This window comes from Rhinoraja longicauda, chromosome 37 (assembly GCF_053455715.1).
Source record: "Rhinoraja longicauda isolate Sanriku21f chromosome 37, sRhiLon1.1, whole genome shotgun sequence".
NCBI lineage: Eukaryota > Metazoa > Chordata > Chondrichthyes > Rajiformes > Arhynchobatidae > Rhinoraja > Rhinoraja longicauda.
In genome coordinates, this window is record NC_135989.1 from 16,973,893 (window position 1) to 16,992,882 (window position 18,990).

General features: G+C 45.7%; 1 protein-coding gene across 14 annotated transcripts in view; it reads left to right on the plus strand.

The window, feature by feature from the left end:
* The window catches only part of LOC144610619 (adhesion G protein-coupled receptor L1-like), a 455,971-nt gene that overhangs the window by 329,482 nt on the left and 107,499 nt on the right, over positions 1–18,990 (plus strand). For all 14 annotated transcript variants that reach the window (XM_078429454.1, XM_078429459.1, XM_078429460.1 and 11 more), the window contains 3 exons: positions 9,305–9,601; positions 10,651–10,754; positions 17,323–17,508. In XM_078429454.1, the coding sequence (XP_078285580.1) occupies positions 9,305–9,601; positions 10,651–10,754; positions 17,323–17,508 (587 nt within the window). The remainder of the gene's footprint in view (positions 1–9,304; positions 9,602–10,650; positions 10,755–17,322; positions 17,509–18,990) is intronic.

The window sequence follows — 18,990 nt, forward strand, 5'->3', positions numbered from 1 at the left end:
GATAGTAGTTCAGCACTGCTCTCTGGTTGTGGTGGGATGGTTCAGTTGCTGATTCAGTGGCCATATAAAAGTGCATGTGAACCTTCTCTTAAACCTGAGCGTTGTCAATGGTTGTGAGGCTTTGAACTTCAGCAGATGTAGGTGTAGGATAGTGTTAGTGTGCGGGGAACGCTGGGCGGCGCGGACCCGCTGGGCCGAAGGGCCTGTTTCTGCGCTGTATTTCTAAATCTAAAAAAATCTAGATGCAGCTAGTAATTGTAGTTGCTCATGCTATGTCCTGTTCCTGTTGCTGGGCTTTTGATGCAGATGATCCAGTTGAGCTTCTGGTCAGTCATGATGGGTGGGCCTCATTGAAACTTACTGAATAGTGAAAGGCTTGGATGGAGTGGATGTGGAGAAGATGTTTCCATTAGTTGGAGAGTCCAGGACCAGAGGGCATAGCCTCAGAATTAAAGGACGTGCCTTCAGGAAGGAGAAGAGGAGGAATTTCTTCAGTCAGAGGGTGGTGAATCTGTGGAATTCATTGTGACCTAACCAATCATGGCTGATCTATCTCTCCCTCCTAACCCCAGTCTCCTGCCTTCTCCCCTTAACACCTGACACCCGTACTAATCAAGAATCTATCAATCTCAGCCTTAAAAATACCCACTGAATTGGCCACCACAGCCTTCTGTGGCAACGAGGGCGTGCAGCGTCGGTTCACCAGGTTAATTCCCGGGATGTCAGGACTGTCGTATGTTGAAAGACTGGAGCGACTAGGCTTGTATACACTGGAATTTAGAAGGATGAGAGGGGATCTTATCAAAACATATAAGATTATTAAGGGATTGGACACGTTAGAGGCAGGAAACATGTTCCCAATGTTGGGGGAGTCCAGAACCAGGGGCCACAGTTTAAGAATAAGGGGTAGGCCATTTAGAACGGAGATGAGGAAAAACGTTTTCAGTCAGAGTTGTAAATCTGTGGAATTCTCTGCCTCAGAAGGCAGTGGAGGCCAATTCTCTGGATACAACGTGAAAACAGGCCCTTCGGCCCACCGAGTCCGCAGCGCCCAGCGATCCCCGCACATTAACACTATCCTACACACACTAGGGACAATTTTTACATTTTACCCAGCCAATTAACCTACAAACCTGTACGCCTTTGGAGTGTGGGAGGAAACCGAAGATCTCGGAGAAAACCCACACAGGGTCACGGGGAGAACGTACAAACTCCGTACAGACGGCGCCCGTAGTCAGGATCGAACCTGAGTCTCCGGCGCTGCATTCGCTGTAAGGCAGCAACTCTACCGCTGCGCCACCGTGCCGCCCTAACTAATGCAAAACCTCCTTTGAAAATAACTAGTCTGGCCACACTATTCCGACGATGGAGTGGTTATGTTTTGTGGTTCGGATCCCTGTAGACGATGCCAATCAAGCAACCTGTTCTTCGTGGTCCAAGTGAAAGATAGATTTTCCATTGCCCTCTCTCCATGTGGCAACCCTCACTGGGACTTGGTTGCTGAGCTAAGAGCCGTGATTTTCTTCAATAGAACTTAACTATGATCAGGTTCCTTCAGTTGCTGTGGCAACCAGCCAGGAAAAAAAAAGGTTAAAACAGATGGAGCATTGGTAGTGCCGTGCCTTCAGAATGCAAAACCGTAGCTTGTAGGCCTCATTGCTGAAAGTAGAATCACCCGAGCCGTGGAATGAATAATTCATTCGGTATATTGTTGCTTGAGAGAGATGGAATTTAAGGCCTAAAATAATTCTGAGTTTCACTTGCATGTCAAAGGGGTGGAGGAGCAGATTTGTGCTGTCTAATCTAGTGAGTTGTGCACAGTTCATGGACTGTATCTCGTGGAAGGGACTGTTAAATGGATAACAAAAAATAATTTTATAATCTATCATTGACGCATGATCTTTCAGGAGCAGCCAACATTGTGTGTACATGTCCTGAATGTAGATGAATCTCCGAGCTGGCTCTGTTGTCTCGAGATACCAACTCTGCTTGGCCAAATTCCTAAATGCTCCATTCAATAAAGTTCACCTCTCGTTTCATGACTCAATTTAATCGTTTTTTTTTTTACCGACGAGCTGCCTTTCTCTGCTATTCACCCACCACTTTCACTCCCCACCGAGTCCCATATCTTTAATGAAAATCAAAAACAAAACTGGATGCTGGAAAAACTGAAATAAACACAGAAATTTGCAGGAAACATTTCAGGTCAAAGACCCTTTTGTAATGAACATTGACTCTGCTGAGTTTCCAACATTTTCACTTTTTATTCCAGATCGTTAATCAATGAACCAACAAATGCTAATGAAGTAAATGCGGGAAAATACATGCTACATTTTTACTGCCTCTCTCACTAACTGTTCCATATTAGCCGGGACTTCCCATATTTTGGGCTAAATTGGTTTGTCCTGTATGGGACCGCCCTTGTCCTGTATTAGGCCCAGATGACGTTGTAGGCCAAGGGGGCCGCTGAAGGCCCGGACAGTGTAGGCCCGGACACTGTAGGCCAGAGGGCCGCTGTAGGCCCGGACAGTGTAGGCCCGGACAGTGTAGGCCAAGGGGGCCGCTGAAGGCCCGGACAGTGTAGGCCCTGACACTGTAGGCCAGGGGGCCGCTGTAGGCCCGGACAGCGTAGGCCCGGACAGTGTAGGCCCGGGCGCCGCCTAACGGAGGTTTCATAGCAACCCGCCTCCCGGCCCGGGCGGCCACCATTGGACGAGCGGGAGCACGTGGCCGCTGACTGGGTGAGTTCACGTGGGGGCTCACCTGGAGTTTAATCTTCAATTCCTGATGAGTCAAAACTTGACTCAGAGGAGTGGCAGCCCATCCACTGTGGAGCAATGTAGTCATAGAGTGATACAACGTGGAAACAGGCCCTTTGGCCCAACATGCCCACACTGGCCAACAATGTCCCAGCTACACCAGTCCCACCTGCCCGCATTTGGTCCATATCCTTCCAAACCCATCCTATCCATGTACCTGTCTGGCTGTTTCTTATTGATTCCATTACGGGTGCTTTGATGAGTCTGGTTACACTACTCATCTGTATTTCTGAGCCCTCCCAATAGTTTAGTTAATTATTGCCACGTGTACTGAGGTACAGTGAAAAGCTTTTGTTTACCTGCTATCCAGTCAAAGAAACGACTATACATGACTACAGTCAGGCTGTCCACTGTGCACAGACATAGGAGCAGAATTAGGCCATTCGGCCCATCGAGTCTGCTCCGCCATTCCATCATGGCCAATCTATTTGTCCCATTCAAGCCCTTTCTCCTGCCTTCTCCCCAAAACCCGCACTGTCCAAGAACCTTTCAATCTCCACTTTAAAAATACTCAATGACTTGGCCGCCTGTAGCAATGAATTCCATAGATTCACCACCCTCTGGATAAGGAATTCCTCCTCATCTTCATTCCAAAGGTGGATCCTTTTATTCTGAGGCTGTTCCCTCTGGTTCTAGACTCTACTACTACTGGAAACATGGTCTCCACATCCAATCTATCTAGGCCTGATTGTGTATGTAGGCAATGGAGGGCTTTGGATTATGTGCAGGTAGATAAGAGATGGGCTTAGCATCATGTTCAGCACGGAGATTGTGGGCCTGCAGGGTCTGTACTTGTGCTGTGTTGTTCTATGTTCCACGATAGGTACCTGGTTTGTATGGCTTCAGGTAAATCTACCCCCTCAGACTCCCTCATCCCACATATGAATAATCAAAAATCGGGCTTGTTGTTTGATGCTTCAAAACTGTAATATAATGAAGCAATTCCTCGCCAAATCTTCATTCAACCTGATTTTTATATCCACCAAATGGTAGATATATCAGTGCCACGAACACACTGCTGCAAGGGCGCACGGTGACGCAGCGGTAGAGGTGCTGCCTTACAGCGCTTTAAGCGCCAGAGACCCAGGTTCGATCCTGACCACGGGTGCTCTCTGTAAGGAGTTTGTACGTTCTCCCCGTGACCTGCGTGGGTTTTCTCCGGGCGCTCCGGTTTCCTCCCACACTCCAAAGACGTGCAGGTTTGTAGGTTAATCGGCTTCGATAAAATTGTGAATTGTCCCTAGTGTGAAACATAGAAACATAGAAAATAGGTGCAGGAAGAGGCCATTCGGCCCTTCGAGCCAGTACCGCCATTCATTGTGATCATTGATGGGATAGTGTTAATGTGCACGGATCGCTGGTTGGTGCGGACTCGGTGGGCCTAAGGCCCTGTTTCCGTGCGGTATCTAAACTAAACTAAACAGCAATCAAGCATACTAGAGGTAATTTATTTTTACATTTAAATAACGTTGCACGATGTGCTTAGAGCTTTGGTACAGTTTTGTTAATAAAGCTGAAAATTGGTTTATCATCAAAACAATAAGTAATTTTACCAATGTCGTGTCTGCATTCTGATTTTGAATAAATAGAAATAATATTTAAACAACAGCAAACCAGTTTCTAGGTACTTTGTACACTAATCCGTTTGGTAATCCATTTTAAATGACATTCAGAAGCTTTTGAAATGTGCCAGCGAGTGCCTACATAAAAAAAAAGGGTTTAATTTCAAGTATTCTCTTCAAAAGCCCACAAAGAGGGACAATTAGCCAGCACAACGTGGGGTGATGAAACAAATGGGGTGATGTGGACAGTTTTGTGTACCAAACCACTTCCAGCATGTGTAGGAAGGAACTGTAGATACTGGTTTACACCGAAGGCAGACACTAAATGCTGGAGTAACTCAGCGGGTCAGGCAGCATCTCTGGAGAGAAGGAATGGGAGGCGTTTCGGGTCGAGACCCTTCTTCAGACTCAAGACTCAGTCTGAAAGAAGGGTCTCGACCTGAAACGTCACCCATTCCTTCTCTCCAGAGATGCTACCTGTCCCGCTGAGTTACACCTGCTGTAATCATAAGTCTGCTTAACGAATGTCCTCTGTGATTAAAATCTAATATGTCTGCAAACTCTTGGAATTACCAATAATTTCCTGCACAACGTAACTGGGAACACCAGCTATTAACGCCCCCTAGTGTAGTAATTCCTTGATTTTCAAATATATGATTTTGCGAATCTTTACTAAAATACCATTTGGCCCTTTGCATTTTGCATTTTGATTAACAAAGCTATTTTTTCCACAAAAATGAATTGCACACCGCTGTGCATGCACAGTGTGCTCTGTACCAAATGCCCAAATTTGCCCTATCACCAACCTTTTCAATCAACAAAATTTCACTTAATGAAATGTTTTCCAGAAATGATCACTTTCAGAATTCAAGGAGTGGCCGCTGACAAAACTGTTGCACTGGGATTTATATTGAAGCAAGGTCACTGAGGGATTTTGATGGGTCTGTGAAGATTTTCTCTTGGGCCTGGGAGAGGATTAAGGACCAGGAAGGGTTCTGCAGTATTGTCTACTTCATAGATTGAGGTTCTCCTACCACCTACTACTGAGGTCGGCACGGTGGCGCAGCGGTAGAGTTGCTGCCTTACGGCGTTTGCAGCGTCGGACACCCGGGTTCGACCCCGACTACGGGCACCGTCTGTACGAAGTTTGTACGTTCTCCCCGTGACCTGCGTGGGTTTTCTCCGAGTTCTTCGGTTTCCTCCCGCACTCCAAAGACGTGCAGGTTTTTAGGTTAATTGGCTTGGTAAATGTAACAATTGTCCCTAGTGTGTGTAGGATAGTGTTAGTGTGCGGGGATCGCTGGGCGGCGCGGACCCGGTGGGCCGAAGGGCCTGTTTCCGCACTGTATCTCTAAACTAAACTAAACTAAAAGATAGAATTTAAGAGGTTGGCTCATCACCATGTTCTCGAATCAATTGGAGATAATAAATGCCAGTTGCACCCGTATGCTGTGAAAGAGGTTAATAATATATTTATTCACAAAGTGCTGGAGTAACTCAGCAACTTAGGCAGCATCTTGGGAGAGAAGGAATGGGTGACGTTTCGGGTCGAGACCCTTCTTCAATATTCCTTTATTCGTCCCACACTGGGGAAATTTACAAGTTATTGAAATATCTGGGGTGTTTTGTTTGTTTTTTTTTACTAAAAAATACACACACAAATACAAACAAACCCACCACTATAGTTCAAAGCAAAACAATTCTTAAATATCAAGTATACTGAGTATTAAATAACTATGTTACAATCCCCATTGAGGATGACTTCCACCCCCCCGTGGTGCCCAGCGGTCCCGGAAACCCCCCCCCGGGTGCCCGTGGACAGCGCGTGGTCCCTATCTAACCCCACCCCTTAAAAATTAAGGAGAGGAAGTATAACATAGCAAAGAAGAGTGGGAAGACAGAGGATTGGGACTCTTTTAAAGAGCAACAAAAGTTAACTAAAAAGGCAATACGGGGAGAAAAGATGAGGTACGAGGGTAAACTAGCCAATAATATAAAGGAGGATAGCAAAAAATTTTTTAGGTACGTGAAGAGGAAAAAAATAGTCAAGGCAAATGTGGGTCCCTTGAAGACAGAAGCAGGGGAATTTATTATGGGGAACAAAGAAATGGCAGACGAGTTAAACCGTTACTTTGGATCTGTCTTCACTGAGGAAGATACACACAATCTCCCAAATGTTCTAGGGGCCGGAGAACCTAGGGTGATGGAGGAACTGAAGGAAATCCACATTAGGCAGGAAATGGTTTTGGGTAGACTGATGGGACTGAAGGCTGATAAATCCCCAGGGCCTGATGGTCTGCATCCCAGAGTACTTAAGGAGGTGGCTCTAGAAATAGTGGAAGCATTGGAGATCATTTTTCAATGTTCTATAGATTCAGGATCAGTTCCTGTGGATTGGAGGATAGCAAATGTTATCCCACTTTTTAAGAAAGGAGGGAGAGAGAAAACGGGTAATTATAGACCAGTTAGTCTGACATCAGTGGTGGGGAAGATGCTGGAGTCAATTATAAAAGACGAAATTGCTGAACATTTGGATAGCAGTAACGGGATCATTCCGAGTCAGCATGGATTTACGAAGGGGAAATCATGCTTGACAAATCTACTGGAATTTTTTGAGGATGTAACTAGGAAAATTGACAAGGGAGAGTCAGTGGATGTGGTGTACCTCGACTTTCAGAAAGCCTTCGACAAGGTCCCACATAGGAGATTAGTGGGCAAAATTAGGGCACATGGTATTGGGGGTAGGGTACTGACATGGATAGAAAATTGGTTGACAGACAGAAAGCAAAGAGTGGGGATAAATGGGTCCCTTTCGGAATGGCAGGCAGTGACCAGTGGGGTACCGCAAGGTTCGGTGCTGGGACCCCAGCTATTTACGATATACATTAATGACTTAGACGAAGGGATTAAAAGTACCATTAGCAAATTTGCAGATGATACTAAGTTGGGGGGTAGTGTGAATTGTGAGGAAGATGCAATAAGGCTGCAGGGTGACTTGGACAGGTTGTGTGAGTGGGCGGATACATGGCAGATGCAGTTTAATGTAGATAAGTGTGAGGTTATTCACTTTGGAAGCAAGAATAGAAAGGCAGATTATTATCTGAATGGTGTCAAGTTAGGAGGAGGGGGAGTTCAACGAGATCTGGGTGTCCTAGTGCATCAGTCAATGAAAGGAAGCATGCAGGTACAGCAGGCAGTGAAGAAAGCCAATGGAATGTTGGCCTTCGTAACAAGAGGAGTTGAGTATAGGAGCAAAGAGGTCCTTCTACAGTTGTACCGGGCCCTGGTGAGACCGCACCTGGAGTACTGTGTGCAGTTTTGGTCTCCAAATTTGAGGAAGGATATTCTTGCTATGGAGGGCGTGCAGCATAGGTTCACTAGGTTAATTCCCGGAATGGCGGGACTGTCGTATGTTGAAAGGCTGGAGCGATTGGGCTTGTATACACTGGAATTTAGAAGGATGAGGGGGGATCTTATTGAAACATATAAGATAATTAGGGGATTGGACACATTAGAGGCAGATAACATGTTCCCAATGTTGGGGGAGTCCAGAACAAGGGGCCACAGTTTAAGAATAAGGGGTAGGCCATTTAGAACGGAGATGAGGAAGAACTTTTTCAGTCAGAGGGTGGTGAAGGTGTGGAATTCTTTGCCTCAGAAGGCAGTGGAGGCCAGTTCGTTGGATGCTTTCAAGAGAGAGCTGGATAGAGCTCTTAAGGATAGCGGAGTTAGGGGGTATGGGGAGAAGGCAAGAACGGGGTACTGATTGAGAGTGATCAGCCATGATCGCATTGAATGGCGATGCTGGCTCGAAGGGCTGAATGGCCTACTCCTGCACCTATTGTCTATTGTCTATTGTCTATTGTCACCCGGGCACGGACGTGACCCTGGAAAAGGGACAGGCAGCCGGCTCGGGCCGAGCCCTCTTCCGCCTGGCGCGTAGGGTTGCCAACTATCCCACTCCCGTAAACGGGACAGGGTGACATCACTGCCCCGCGCTCCACGTAACCTCACCCAGCTGGCGGCCACGTGCTCCCGCTCCACCAATGGCAGCCATCCGGGCAGGGACGCGGGTTGCTACGTAACCTCCGTTAGGCGGCGTCCGGGGGTCTGGACCTACACTATCCGGACCTACACTGTCCGGACCTACACTGTCCGGACCTACACTGTCCGGACCTACACTATCCGGACCTATACTGTCCGGACCTACAGTGTCCGGACCAACACTGTCCGGACCTACACTGTCCAGCCCTACAGTATCCGGACCTACAGTGTCCGGACCTACACTGTCCGGACCTACACTGTCCGGACCAACACTGTCCGGACCTACACTGTCCAGGCCTACACTGTCCGGACCTACACTGTCCAGCCCTACAGTGTCCGGACCAACACTGTCCGGACCTACACTGTCCGGGCCTACAGTGTCCAGACCTTCAGTGTCCGGGCCTACACTGTCTGGACCTACACTGTCCAGGCCTACACTGTCCAGGCCTACAGTGTTCGGGCCTAGAGTGTCCGGGCCTACAGTGTCCGGGCCTAGAGTGTCCAGGCCTACAGTGTCCGGGCCTACAGCGCCCCCCCCCGGGCCCAATGCGGGACAAGGGCGGTCCTGTACAGGACAAACCAATTTAGCCCAATATAGGGGATGTCCCGGCAAATACGGGACAGTTGGCAACCTTACTGGCATGTGACTCGCAGATGGCCAGTTTGGCCAGGCCTAGGATCTACACAACCAGGACATCTTCAGCCCTACCCTCTCTTCTACGCACAGGGTGTCGAAAGATTAGGATGATGGGTGAGAAGTTCAGCCAGAAGGCAAGGAGCAGCCCCTTTGGGTATTGGTACAGGGGCATTGAAATATCTGTTGGCTGTGTATTGATCAGATGTTTTACAGATAATAAATGATGAATATTTTCTCTGCAGCACAAGCCACGATGGCTTCCACGAGCAGCACGGGGGCGGCCAGACCGACCACAGTGCCCACCACAACCACCACCAGGAAAGCCCCGCTCACCACCATCGCCGTGGGTGCAATCAACCAGCTGATCCCGGAGCAAAACCCCATCACACCGGACGTCCCCCTCACCAGCCACATACCCCTCTCCAACCAGCTACCATCCCCGCAGAGGTACTGTGAACCCACCGAGACAAGGGACATCAAATGGCCATCGACGCAGCAGGGAGTCCTGGTGGAGCGACCGTGCCCCAAGGGGACCAAAGGTAGGTCGGGCGCTGTGATACGTTGGAGCAGGATAGAGGGGATGTGGAGAGGGCGGTCACGGTGGCACAGCTCTAGAGTTGCTGCCTTGCCAGTAACCCGGGTTCGAACCTGACTACGGGCGCCTTCTGTACGGAGTTTGTACGTTCTCCCCGTGACCTGCGCGCGTTTTCTCCAAGACCTTAGGTTTCCTCCCACAGTCCAAAAACATACCAGTTTGTACTGTAGGTTAATTGGCTTGGCATAAGTGTAAAATTGCCCCACATGTGTGTAGGATAGTGTTAGTGTGCGCGGTCGGTGTGGACTCGGTGATCCAAAAGGCCTGTTTCCACACTGTATCTCTAAACTAAACTAAACTAAATAGTGGGAGAGTTAAGGACCTGAGGTTTCGGACTCAGAATAAAAGGATGTACCTTTAGAGGAGGAAGTTCTTTAGTCGGAGGGTGATACATCTATGAAATTCATTGCCACATTGCCACAGATGGCTGTGGAGACCAAGTCAATGGGTATTTGTAAAGTGGAGATTGATAGATTAGTGAGACCATCAAAGGATATGGGGAGAAGACAGGAGTTGAGAAGGAAACATTGTTCAGCCATGATTGAATGGTGGAGTGGACGTGATGGGCCAAATGGCCTAATTCTGTTCCTTTGTCTTATGGTGATAACCAAAGATATTAGAGGAACAAGATAGACCACTCGACCCTAAAAACCGTAGTACGTCACGGCGCCATTTTAGTCGGCAGAAACTTGCAGAAACATTTTTTAAAAATAACTAAAATCTGTGAATTGATAGATGAGATATATTCTGCATTTTAATGGTATCATCACACATAGTTCCCCCAAAACACTGATTACACTGCGAGAGGCAGAGCGAACGGCGGGTTTGCCTACTAAAATGGCGGACGTTCCACTCCTTTGCGTACTACGCTTCAGTATAGGCGATTTCGACGGGGTGGTCCATCTTGCTCCTCTGGTATCTTTGGTGATGGCAAGCGAGCAGAAGGTTGGCAGTGCTACCCAAGGCGGTGATGGCAGTGTGTCTGTGTTGCAGGTATAGCCTCCTACCTCTGCCTGGTTTCACTCGGCCTCTGGAGCCCAAGAGGACCTGACTTCAGCAACTGCACCTCGCCCTGGGTGAACCAGGTGGCACAAAAGGTAAATGCAGTTGAGCGGGGAGATGGAGGGGCACACGTTGTGGATAATATTCGGTCAGGTAAAAATGGTTTCAATGCATTTGTTTAATTGGCACGTGTACCAGGTACAGTGAAATGCATTTGTTTTGCAAACAACTCTCCCCGTACATTAGCACAATCACGGCAGTCAGTCCAATACACATGGAAAAGCCCATGGTGCCATTAAAAAATTGGTGAAGGACCCTTTGTCAACCAAGCCCCCAAGCTGTGGAATACCCTACCAGGATCATGGGAGACACACACTCAGTTAACATTTTTAAACCGCAGTTAAAAACATATCTTTTTAATCAAGCTATCAACTGATTGTACTTCGTTTGTCTTTTTACACTCTCAATTTTACATCTTACATCTTACATTTTATATTTTTATATAAATCTGTGCTATTAACATTATTATTATTATTGTTGTTGTTGTTGTTGTTATTGTTGTTGTTATTATTATTATTATTATTATTATTACTATTATTATTATTACTATTATTATTATTACTATTATTATTGTTATTATTATTATTGTTATTATTATTACTATTATTATTGTTACTATTATTATTGTTATTATTATTATTGTTATTATTATTATTATTATTGTTATTATTATTGCTATTATTGTTATTATTATTATTGTTGTTGTTGTTGTTATTATTATTATTACTATTATTATTGTTACTATTATTATTATTATTGTTGTTATTATTATTATTATTATTACTATTACTATTATTACTATTATTATTGTTACTATTATTATTATTGTTATTATTATTATTATTATTATTACTATTATTATTATTATTATTATTATTGTTACTATTATTATTATTATTATTATTGTTATTATTATTATTATTACTATTACTATTATTACTATTATTGTTGTTATTATTATTATTATTATTGTTATTATTATTACTATTATTATTACTATTATTATTATTATTATTATTATTATATTAATATTTATATGCTACTAACAGTCTATATATTTACTGTTTTAAATTGTATTTTTGTTTAGACATGTGTTTGTTTTTGTGGAAAACACTTTTAGGCTGCACTCAATTGCATGAAAAGTGCTGTATAAATAAACGTTTTTATTATTATCATTATTATTATTATTATTATTATTATTATTATTATTATTATTATTATTATTATTATTATTATTATTATTATTATTATTATTATTATTATTATTATTATTATTATTATTGCTACGCCATTCTACAGTCCCAGCTACAGATGGCCACAAAGGTCCATTGCAGCCATCGTCTCCATTCCCATCGCCCCATGATCCGATGACCCTCTCCACAGCCTGGCCACCTTCAACCCTCGTTCCCCCAGGGGGCACCTCCCACAGCCGATTTTGAGGCCGTGGAAGGTGAGACACTCCCTCCTCCCTCCACCAGTTCCTCTCATGGACTTGTGGGACTTTGCGGTCCATTGTGGTTGAAATCCAATGCTCTACACCACTCCTCTCTTTTTTTACAAATACTTTATTCCAAAAACAAAGACAAACATACAAAGTAGTAACACAATCAAATCAAAAGCTGCCAATTGGCAGTTTCCAAACAAAACAGTTATCAGATTAAAATTCCGCCAACTTTGTCAGTAACACATTCCACACCCCGCGGCGACCAGTGTTCACGGAAGGCGTTCAGCGTCTCCGTGGACACCACGTGTTCCCTCTCCAGGGACGCGCGATCACGGACTTACTACACTGTACCTCAAGAGCATGTGTTACCTGCCAAGAGAGTTTCGGTCACATTCATCAGAAGGCTGATTGATCATCAATTGGGCCATGGGCCAATGATGGCCATTGGCCATGGTCACTGGGGCTGAACAGGTTAAATTGTGAGGCTGGTTTGCATCGACTTGCACCCTGTTGAACAGAAGAAGAAAAATGTTTCTGACGAATTTGAGACGATAATTGGAGTAGATGTAAGAGGTTTGGGAGTAAAATCCTTGTGTCTAGTCGGAGAGTGCAGAGTGAGATGTGGCAAACCTAAACCTAAATCAAGGACAAGTCGCACCCTGGCCACTCCCTCTTCTCCCCTCTCCCATCAGGCAAAAAGTGTGAAAACGCACACCTCCAGATTCAGGGACAGTTTCTTCCCGGCTGTTATCAGGCAACTGAACCGTCCCACCACAACCAGAGAGCAGTGCTGAACTACTATCTACCTCATTGGTGACCCTCGGACTATCCTTGATTGGACTTTGCTGGCTTTACCTTGCACTAAATGCTATGCCTTATCATGTATCTGTGCACTGTAAATGGCTGGATTGTTTTTCTGCTGACTGGTTAGCACGCAACGAAAGCTTTTCACTGTACCTCGGTACCTGTGACAATAAACGAAACTAAACTGACGCTAAAATTTACAGCTAGTTCATCCAAGTGCAATGTCAGGAAGCACCTCTTCAAGCAAAGGGTAATGGAAGCGTGAGACTCTCTTTTCCCCCAAAGTGCTGTTGTATCAGGGAGTCACATAAAATGTCAACATTTAGATGGACTGCCTTAGTGGGGCAAGGTCAATAAATGTTGGAGGACCAAGCTGGTTCAGGCGTAGAATAACCAATGTCTATTAGACCTTGAGTGGATGAACAGCCTCTTAGGAAGGGGTATTAATCTAGAGAAGGTTAGCTGGCCTCGTTGTTCTGATGCATGTAAATTGCCAAATCCACTGCAGCCAGAAATGGGAGTCACCAAATGTCAGCTTAGCTAATGGACTAATTCTGTGCCATTATTTCTGGTCGATAAAATATTGTAATGGAAATAGGCTGTTAGGGTTAAGCATGAATAAAGTAACAAAACCAGGCTGAGTATAAGTGTGTAGGAAAAAAACTGCAGATGCTGGTTCAAATCGAAGGTAGACACAAAATGCTGGAGTAACTCAGCGGGACAGGCAGCATCTCGGGAGAGAAGGAATGGGTGACGTTTCGGGTCGAGACTCTTCTTCAGACTGATGTCAGGGGAGGGGGCGGGACAAAGATAGGATGTAGTCGGAGACAGGAACAGTGCAAATTGGAGGAACAGCACCTCATATTTCGCTTGGACAGTTTACACCCCAGCGGTATGAACATTGACTTCTACAACTTCAGGTAGTCCCTGCTTTCCCTCTCTATCCCCTCCCCTTCCCAGTTCTCCCACTAGTCTTCCTGTCTCCGACTACATTCTATCTTTGTCCCACCCCCTCCTCTGACATCAGTCTGAAGAAGGGTCTCGACCCGAAACGTCACCCATTCCTTCTCTCCCGAGATGCTGCCTGTCCCGCTGAGTTACTCCAGCATTTTGTGTCTACCAGACTGAGTATAATTATGGCTAGTGTTTCTGCTGTCTGCACTCATCTCTGACTTGCAAAGAAGGATTGGAGTCTGCTTAGTTGCAACCCTCTCATGAAGAACCTGTTGCAAAGTTTCAATCTCAACAGTGAGACCTTATGCCTTATGAGGAGAATAACAGCAACTAGTAACACTTGCAAAACTGTTGGGAAAGATTTATGTGTTGGCACAGTGGTGTAGACACAATGACATAGCAGTAGAGCTGCTGCATCTCAGTGCCAGAGACCCAGTTTCGATCATGACTACAGGTACTGTCTGTCCGGACTTTGTACCTTCTCCCTTTGACCTGCGTGGGTTTTCTCCAGGTGCTCCGGTTTCACCCACACTCCAAAGACGTACAAGTTTGTATATTAATATACTTGGTAAAACTGTAAACTGTAAATCGAGTGTGTGTGCGATAGTGTTAATGTGTGGGGATCGCTGGTCGGCATGGACTCAGTGGGCCGAAGGACTTGTTTCCACTCTGTATCTCTAAACAAAAGAGGGGGGATCTTATAGAAACATATAAAATTCTTAAGGGGTTGGAGAGGCTAGATGCGGGAAGATTGTTCCCGATGTTGGGGAAGTCCAGAACCAGGGGTCACAGCTTAAGGATAAGGGGGAAGTCTTTTAGCACCGAGATGAGAAAACATTTCTTCACACTAAATAGATTAATTTAATCTTTACTGATCAATTACCTGTCAGTATAAGTATCAATGTAACAGTCAGGGATAAACCCCTTCAAGTCATAGAGGGCTATTCTTTCAGAATGACTCGACCAGTGTCCCACAATTCTACAAGGCGGCACAGTGGCGCAGCGGTAGAGTTGCTGCTTTACAGCGCCGGAGACCTGGGTTCGATCCTGACTACGGGTGCTGTCTGTACAGAGTTTGTACGTTCTCCCCGTGACCTGCGTGGATTTCCTCCAGATGCTCCGGTTTCCTCCCACACTCCAAAGAAGTGCAGGTTTGTAGGTTAATGGCTTCAGGTAAAAGTGTAAGTAGTCCCTAGTGGGCGTAGGATAGAGTTAGTGTGCGGGGATCACTGGTCGGCACGGACTCGATGGGCCGAAGGGCCTGTTTCCGCGCTGTATCTCAGAACTAAACTAAACAAAACTTGCAGATATCCAAGAAGAAAGGCAACCAACAACTTAGAGATGCTCAGATGGATAGTCTATGCTGGGTTTGTGGAAGGACATTCTTGTTATTGAGGGAGTGCAGCCTAGGTTCACCAGGTTAATTCCCGGGATGGCGGGACTGACATGTGATGAAAGAATGGATCGACTGGGCTTGTATTCACTGGTATTTAGAAGGATGAGAGGGGATCTTTTAGAAACATATAAAATTACTAAGGGACTGGACACGCTCAATGCCATAAACATGTTCCCCATGTTGGGGGAGTCCAGGAACAGTGGCCACAGTTTAAGGCCATTTAGAATTGAGATGAGGAAAAGCTTTTTCACCCAGTGAGTTGTGAATTTGTGGAATTCTCTGCCACAGAAGGCAGTGGAGGTCGATTCCCTTGACGCATTTAAAAGAGTGTTCGAGCACTTTGGGCTAGCGGAATCAAGTGATTTGGGGAGAGGGCAGGAACAGGGTACTGATTGTGGATGATCAGCCATGATCACATTGAATGGCGGTGCTGGCTCAAAGGGACGAATGGCCTCCTCCTGCACCTATTGTCTGTGTATCTATGTATGATGATAGATAATAAGGCTGATGTCTACTGATGAAGGAGCAGTATACAGAGAGAACAGGTTGCAAACTGGATACAAGTAGGACAATGAAGAGGGAAACCTCTTCATTATCTGCTGGTCACAATCTGGAAAGAACTTTATATTTAATTGTATCAGTGCAGCTCTGTTGCAAGGTCCTCCTGCATGTTGGGCTTGGCATTGTCAACAGTTTGACTGGCTTCTTCTGAGCGCATTGTCATTGGGAGAAGTTGGTTGTCCTTGGTATTACATATCTGCTTTAGATTCTTTCCAGTTTTTCATAATGGTTGATGTAAATATTCATCAGGTCAGTTATTGAACCAAAACTAAACATAGAAACATAGAAAATAGGTGCAGGAGTAGGCCATTCGGCCCTTCGAGCCTGCACCGCCATTCAATATGATCATGGCTGATCATCCAACTCAGTATCCCGTACCTGCCTTCTCTCCATACCCCCTGATCCCTTTAGCCATAAGGGCCACATCTAACTCCCTCTTAAATATAGCCAATGAACTGGCCTCAACTACCTTCTGTGGCAGAGAATTCCACAGATTCACCACTCTCTGTGTGAAAAAAAACCTTCTCATCTCGGTCCTAAAAGACTTCCCCCTTATCCTTAAACTGTGACCCCTTGTTCTGGACTTCCCCAACATCGGGAACAATCTTCCTGCATCTAGCCTGTCCAACCCCTTAAGAATTTTGTAAGTTTCTATAAGATCCCCCCTCAATCTTCTAAATTCCAGCGAGTACAAGACGAGTCTATCCAGTCTTTCTTCATATGAAAGTCCTGCCATCCCAGGGATCAATCTGGTGAACCTTCTCTGTACTCCCTCTATGGCAAGACATATGGCAAAAACAAATATAGTCACTGGCAGAAGGGTTCTATTGAACTTCCATCTGCAGTGCCACCAACAGCTACACTGATACCATTACAGTCTGCAGAAAGGTCTCGACCCGAAACGTCATCTATTCCTTTTCTCCAGAGATGCTGCCCGACCCACTGAGTTACTCCAGCTTTTTGTGTCTATATCTTTCGTTAAATACAAAGTTCTTTCCAGATAGCGATCAACACATTATGCTACAAATTGAGATCCTGAATGAGTTGACATTCAAGACCTTTTTAGCGAGCTTGGACACAAAATGCTGGAGTAGCTCGGCGGGTCAGGCAGCATCTCGGGAGAGAAGGAATGGGTGACGTTTCGCGTCGAGACCCTTCAGACCAGCATCTGCAGTTATTTTCCTACATAACAATCTTGGCTCTTGGATATGGGCAAAGAGTTACTGAGTCTGCAAGCTGCAGGCACTGTTGTAATTTGTTTCATTGGGTTGTTTAAATGAATTCTGACTAGCTAATTCATTTATTGCATCGTATGGGAGGCGCATTCCCAATCTCGTTGTACCCCTGTACAATGACAAGACAATAAATATATATTGTATTGTATTGTAAGACTTTGGTCATCGTTTCCTGTGCTGACTTGCGCCCCTTGGATGATACCCTGCAGATTAAAAGTGGGGAGAACGCGGCAAACATCGCCCACGAGCTCTCCAGACACACCAGAGGGCCAATCTATGCGGGCGATGTCAGCTCGTCGGTCAAGTTGATGGAGCAGCTTCTGGATATTCTGGACGCCCAACTGCAAGCTTTGAGACCCAGCGATAAGGAGTCAGCAGGGCGTAGCTACAACAAGGTTGGGATAACCTCACTTCATGTCGAATTTCTGCCCCGCCCCGCCCCGCATAGGCTTGTTGAAAATCTGCAGCTCAGGAGCGAGGAGACAGGGAGAGAAAACAGATCAGGGAGGAAAAGATTGATGGGAAGAAGAGGAGGGTGGAGAAGGAGGGAAGGAAGGGATGGAAATTCTGCTTTTAACCTCGCCAGTGGAAAATAGATGGCAGTACTTCAACGGCAGGGTTAACTCTTCACTCCATCCCTCCTCCTTCCTTACCCCACTCCCACCTCGTCCCATTACATGCCTCCCCCATTCCCCTTCTCCACACCCCACCTTGGCGCAGGATGCAGAGAATGAATGCAGATTTACAGGAGTGATACCCAGGCTTGTCGGGCGGGCGGGAGGGGGGAGGGAGGGATTAATGCGAGACCGCGTTTTGTAAACACAGTTGTGGCTGATTGAAATTGGAAGGTGATTAAAGGCTTTAGAAGGGTAGGTTACAAATTTATTTCTGGTTGGGAGGTTGTTCCAGAAAAAGAAAGGGCTTCCGTTTAATGTTAACACTAGGCTTTTAAAGATCCAATCTTTCCACACAGCTTGATGAAAATCTGGAAATCTCTTCTCCAAATGTTATGCCAGTTGGTGCATGTATGGAGATTTATTTATATTGGTTAAAGGGTATAGAGAATGTCAAGACATGGTAATGAATTAGGTGTAAATAAATGTGTAGGAAGGAACTGCAGATGCTGGTTTATACTGAAGATAGACACAAAATGCTGGAGTAACTCAGTGGGTCAGGCAGCACCTTTGGAGAAACGGAATAGGTGAAGCTTTGGGTCGAGACTCTTCTGCAAAAGAAGTTTACATCAGAGTCTGACCCGAAACGTCACCAATTCCTTTTCTCCAAAGATGCTGCCTGACCTGCTGGGTTACTCCAACATTTTGTGTCTACCTTAGGCGGCACGGTGGCGCAGCGGTAGAGTTGCTGCCTTACAGCGAATACAGTGCCGGAGACTCAGGTTCGATCCTGACTACGGGCGCCGTCTGTATGGAGTTTGTACGTTCTCCCCGTGACCTGCGTGGGTTTTCTCCGAGATCTTCGGTTTCCTCCCACACTCCAAAAACGTACAGGTATGTAGGTTAATTGGCTGGGCAAATGTAAAAAATTGTGTGTAGGATAGTGTTAGTGTGCGGGGATCGCTGGGCGGCGCGGACCCGGTGGGCCGAAGGGCCTGTTTCTGCGCTGTATCTCTAAATCTAAAAATCTAAATAAATCTTGATCTGTTAAATGGCATAGGATCTGTGGGACGCTTGTTCCGATTGTTCCTGTTTTGAGTGTGTCAAATGTCTGAGAATTTAGAGGAAAAGAGAATTTGGCCGAAGAGTTAACATTGAAAGATGTCACTTGGATTAGTAGTGGGATGTTAGGTTGTGCATGTTAGGGTGAATGGCTTCTCAGCTTTAATGAAGTGCATTCTGTTTTTCTCTCCTTGCATGGAA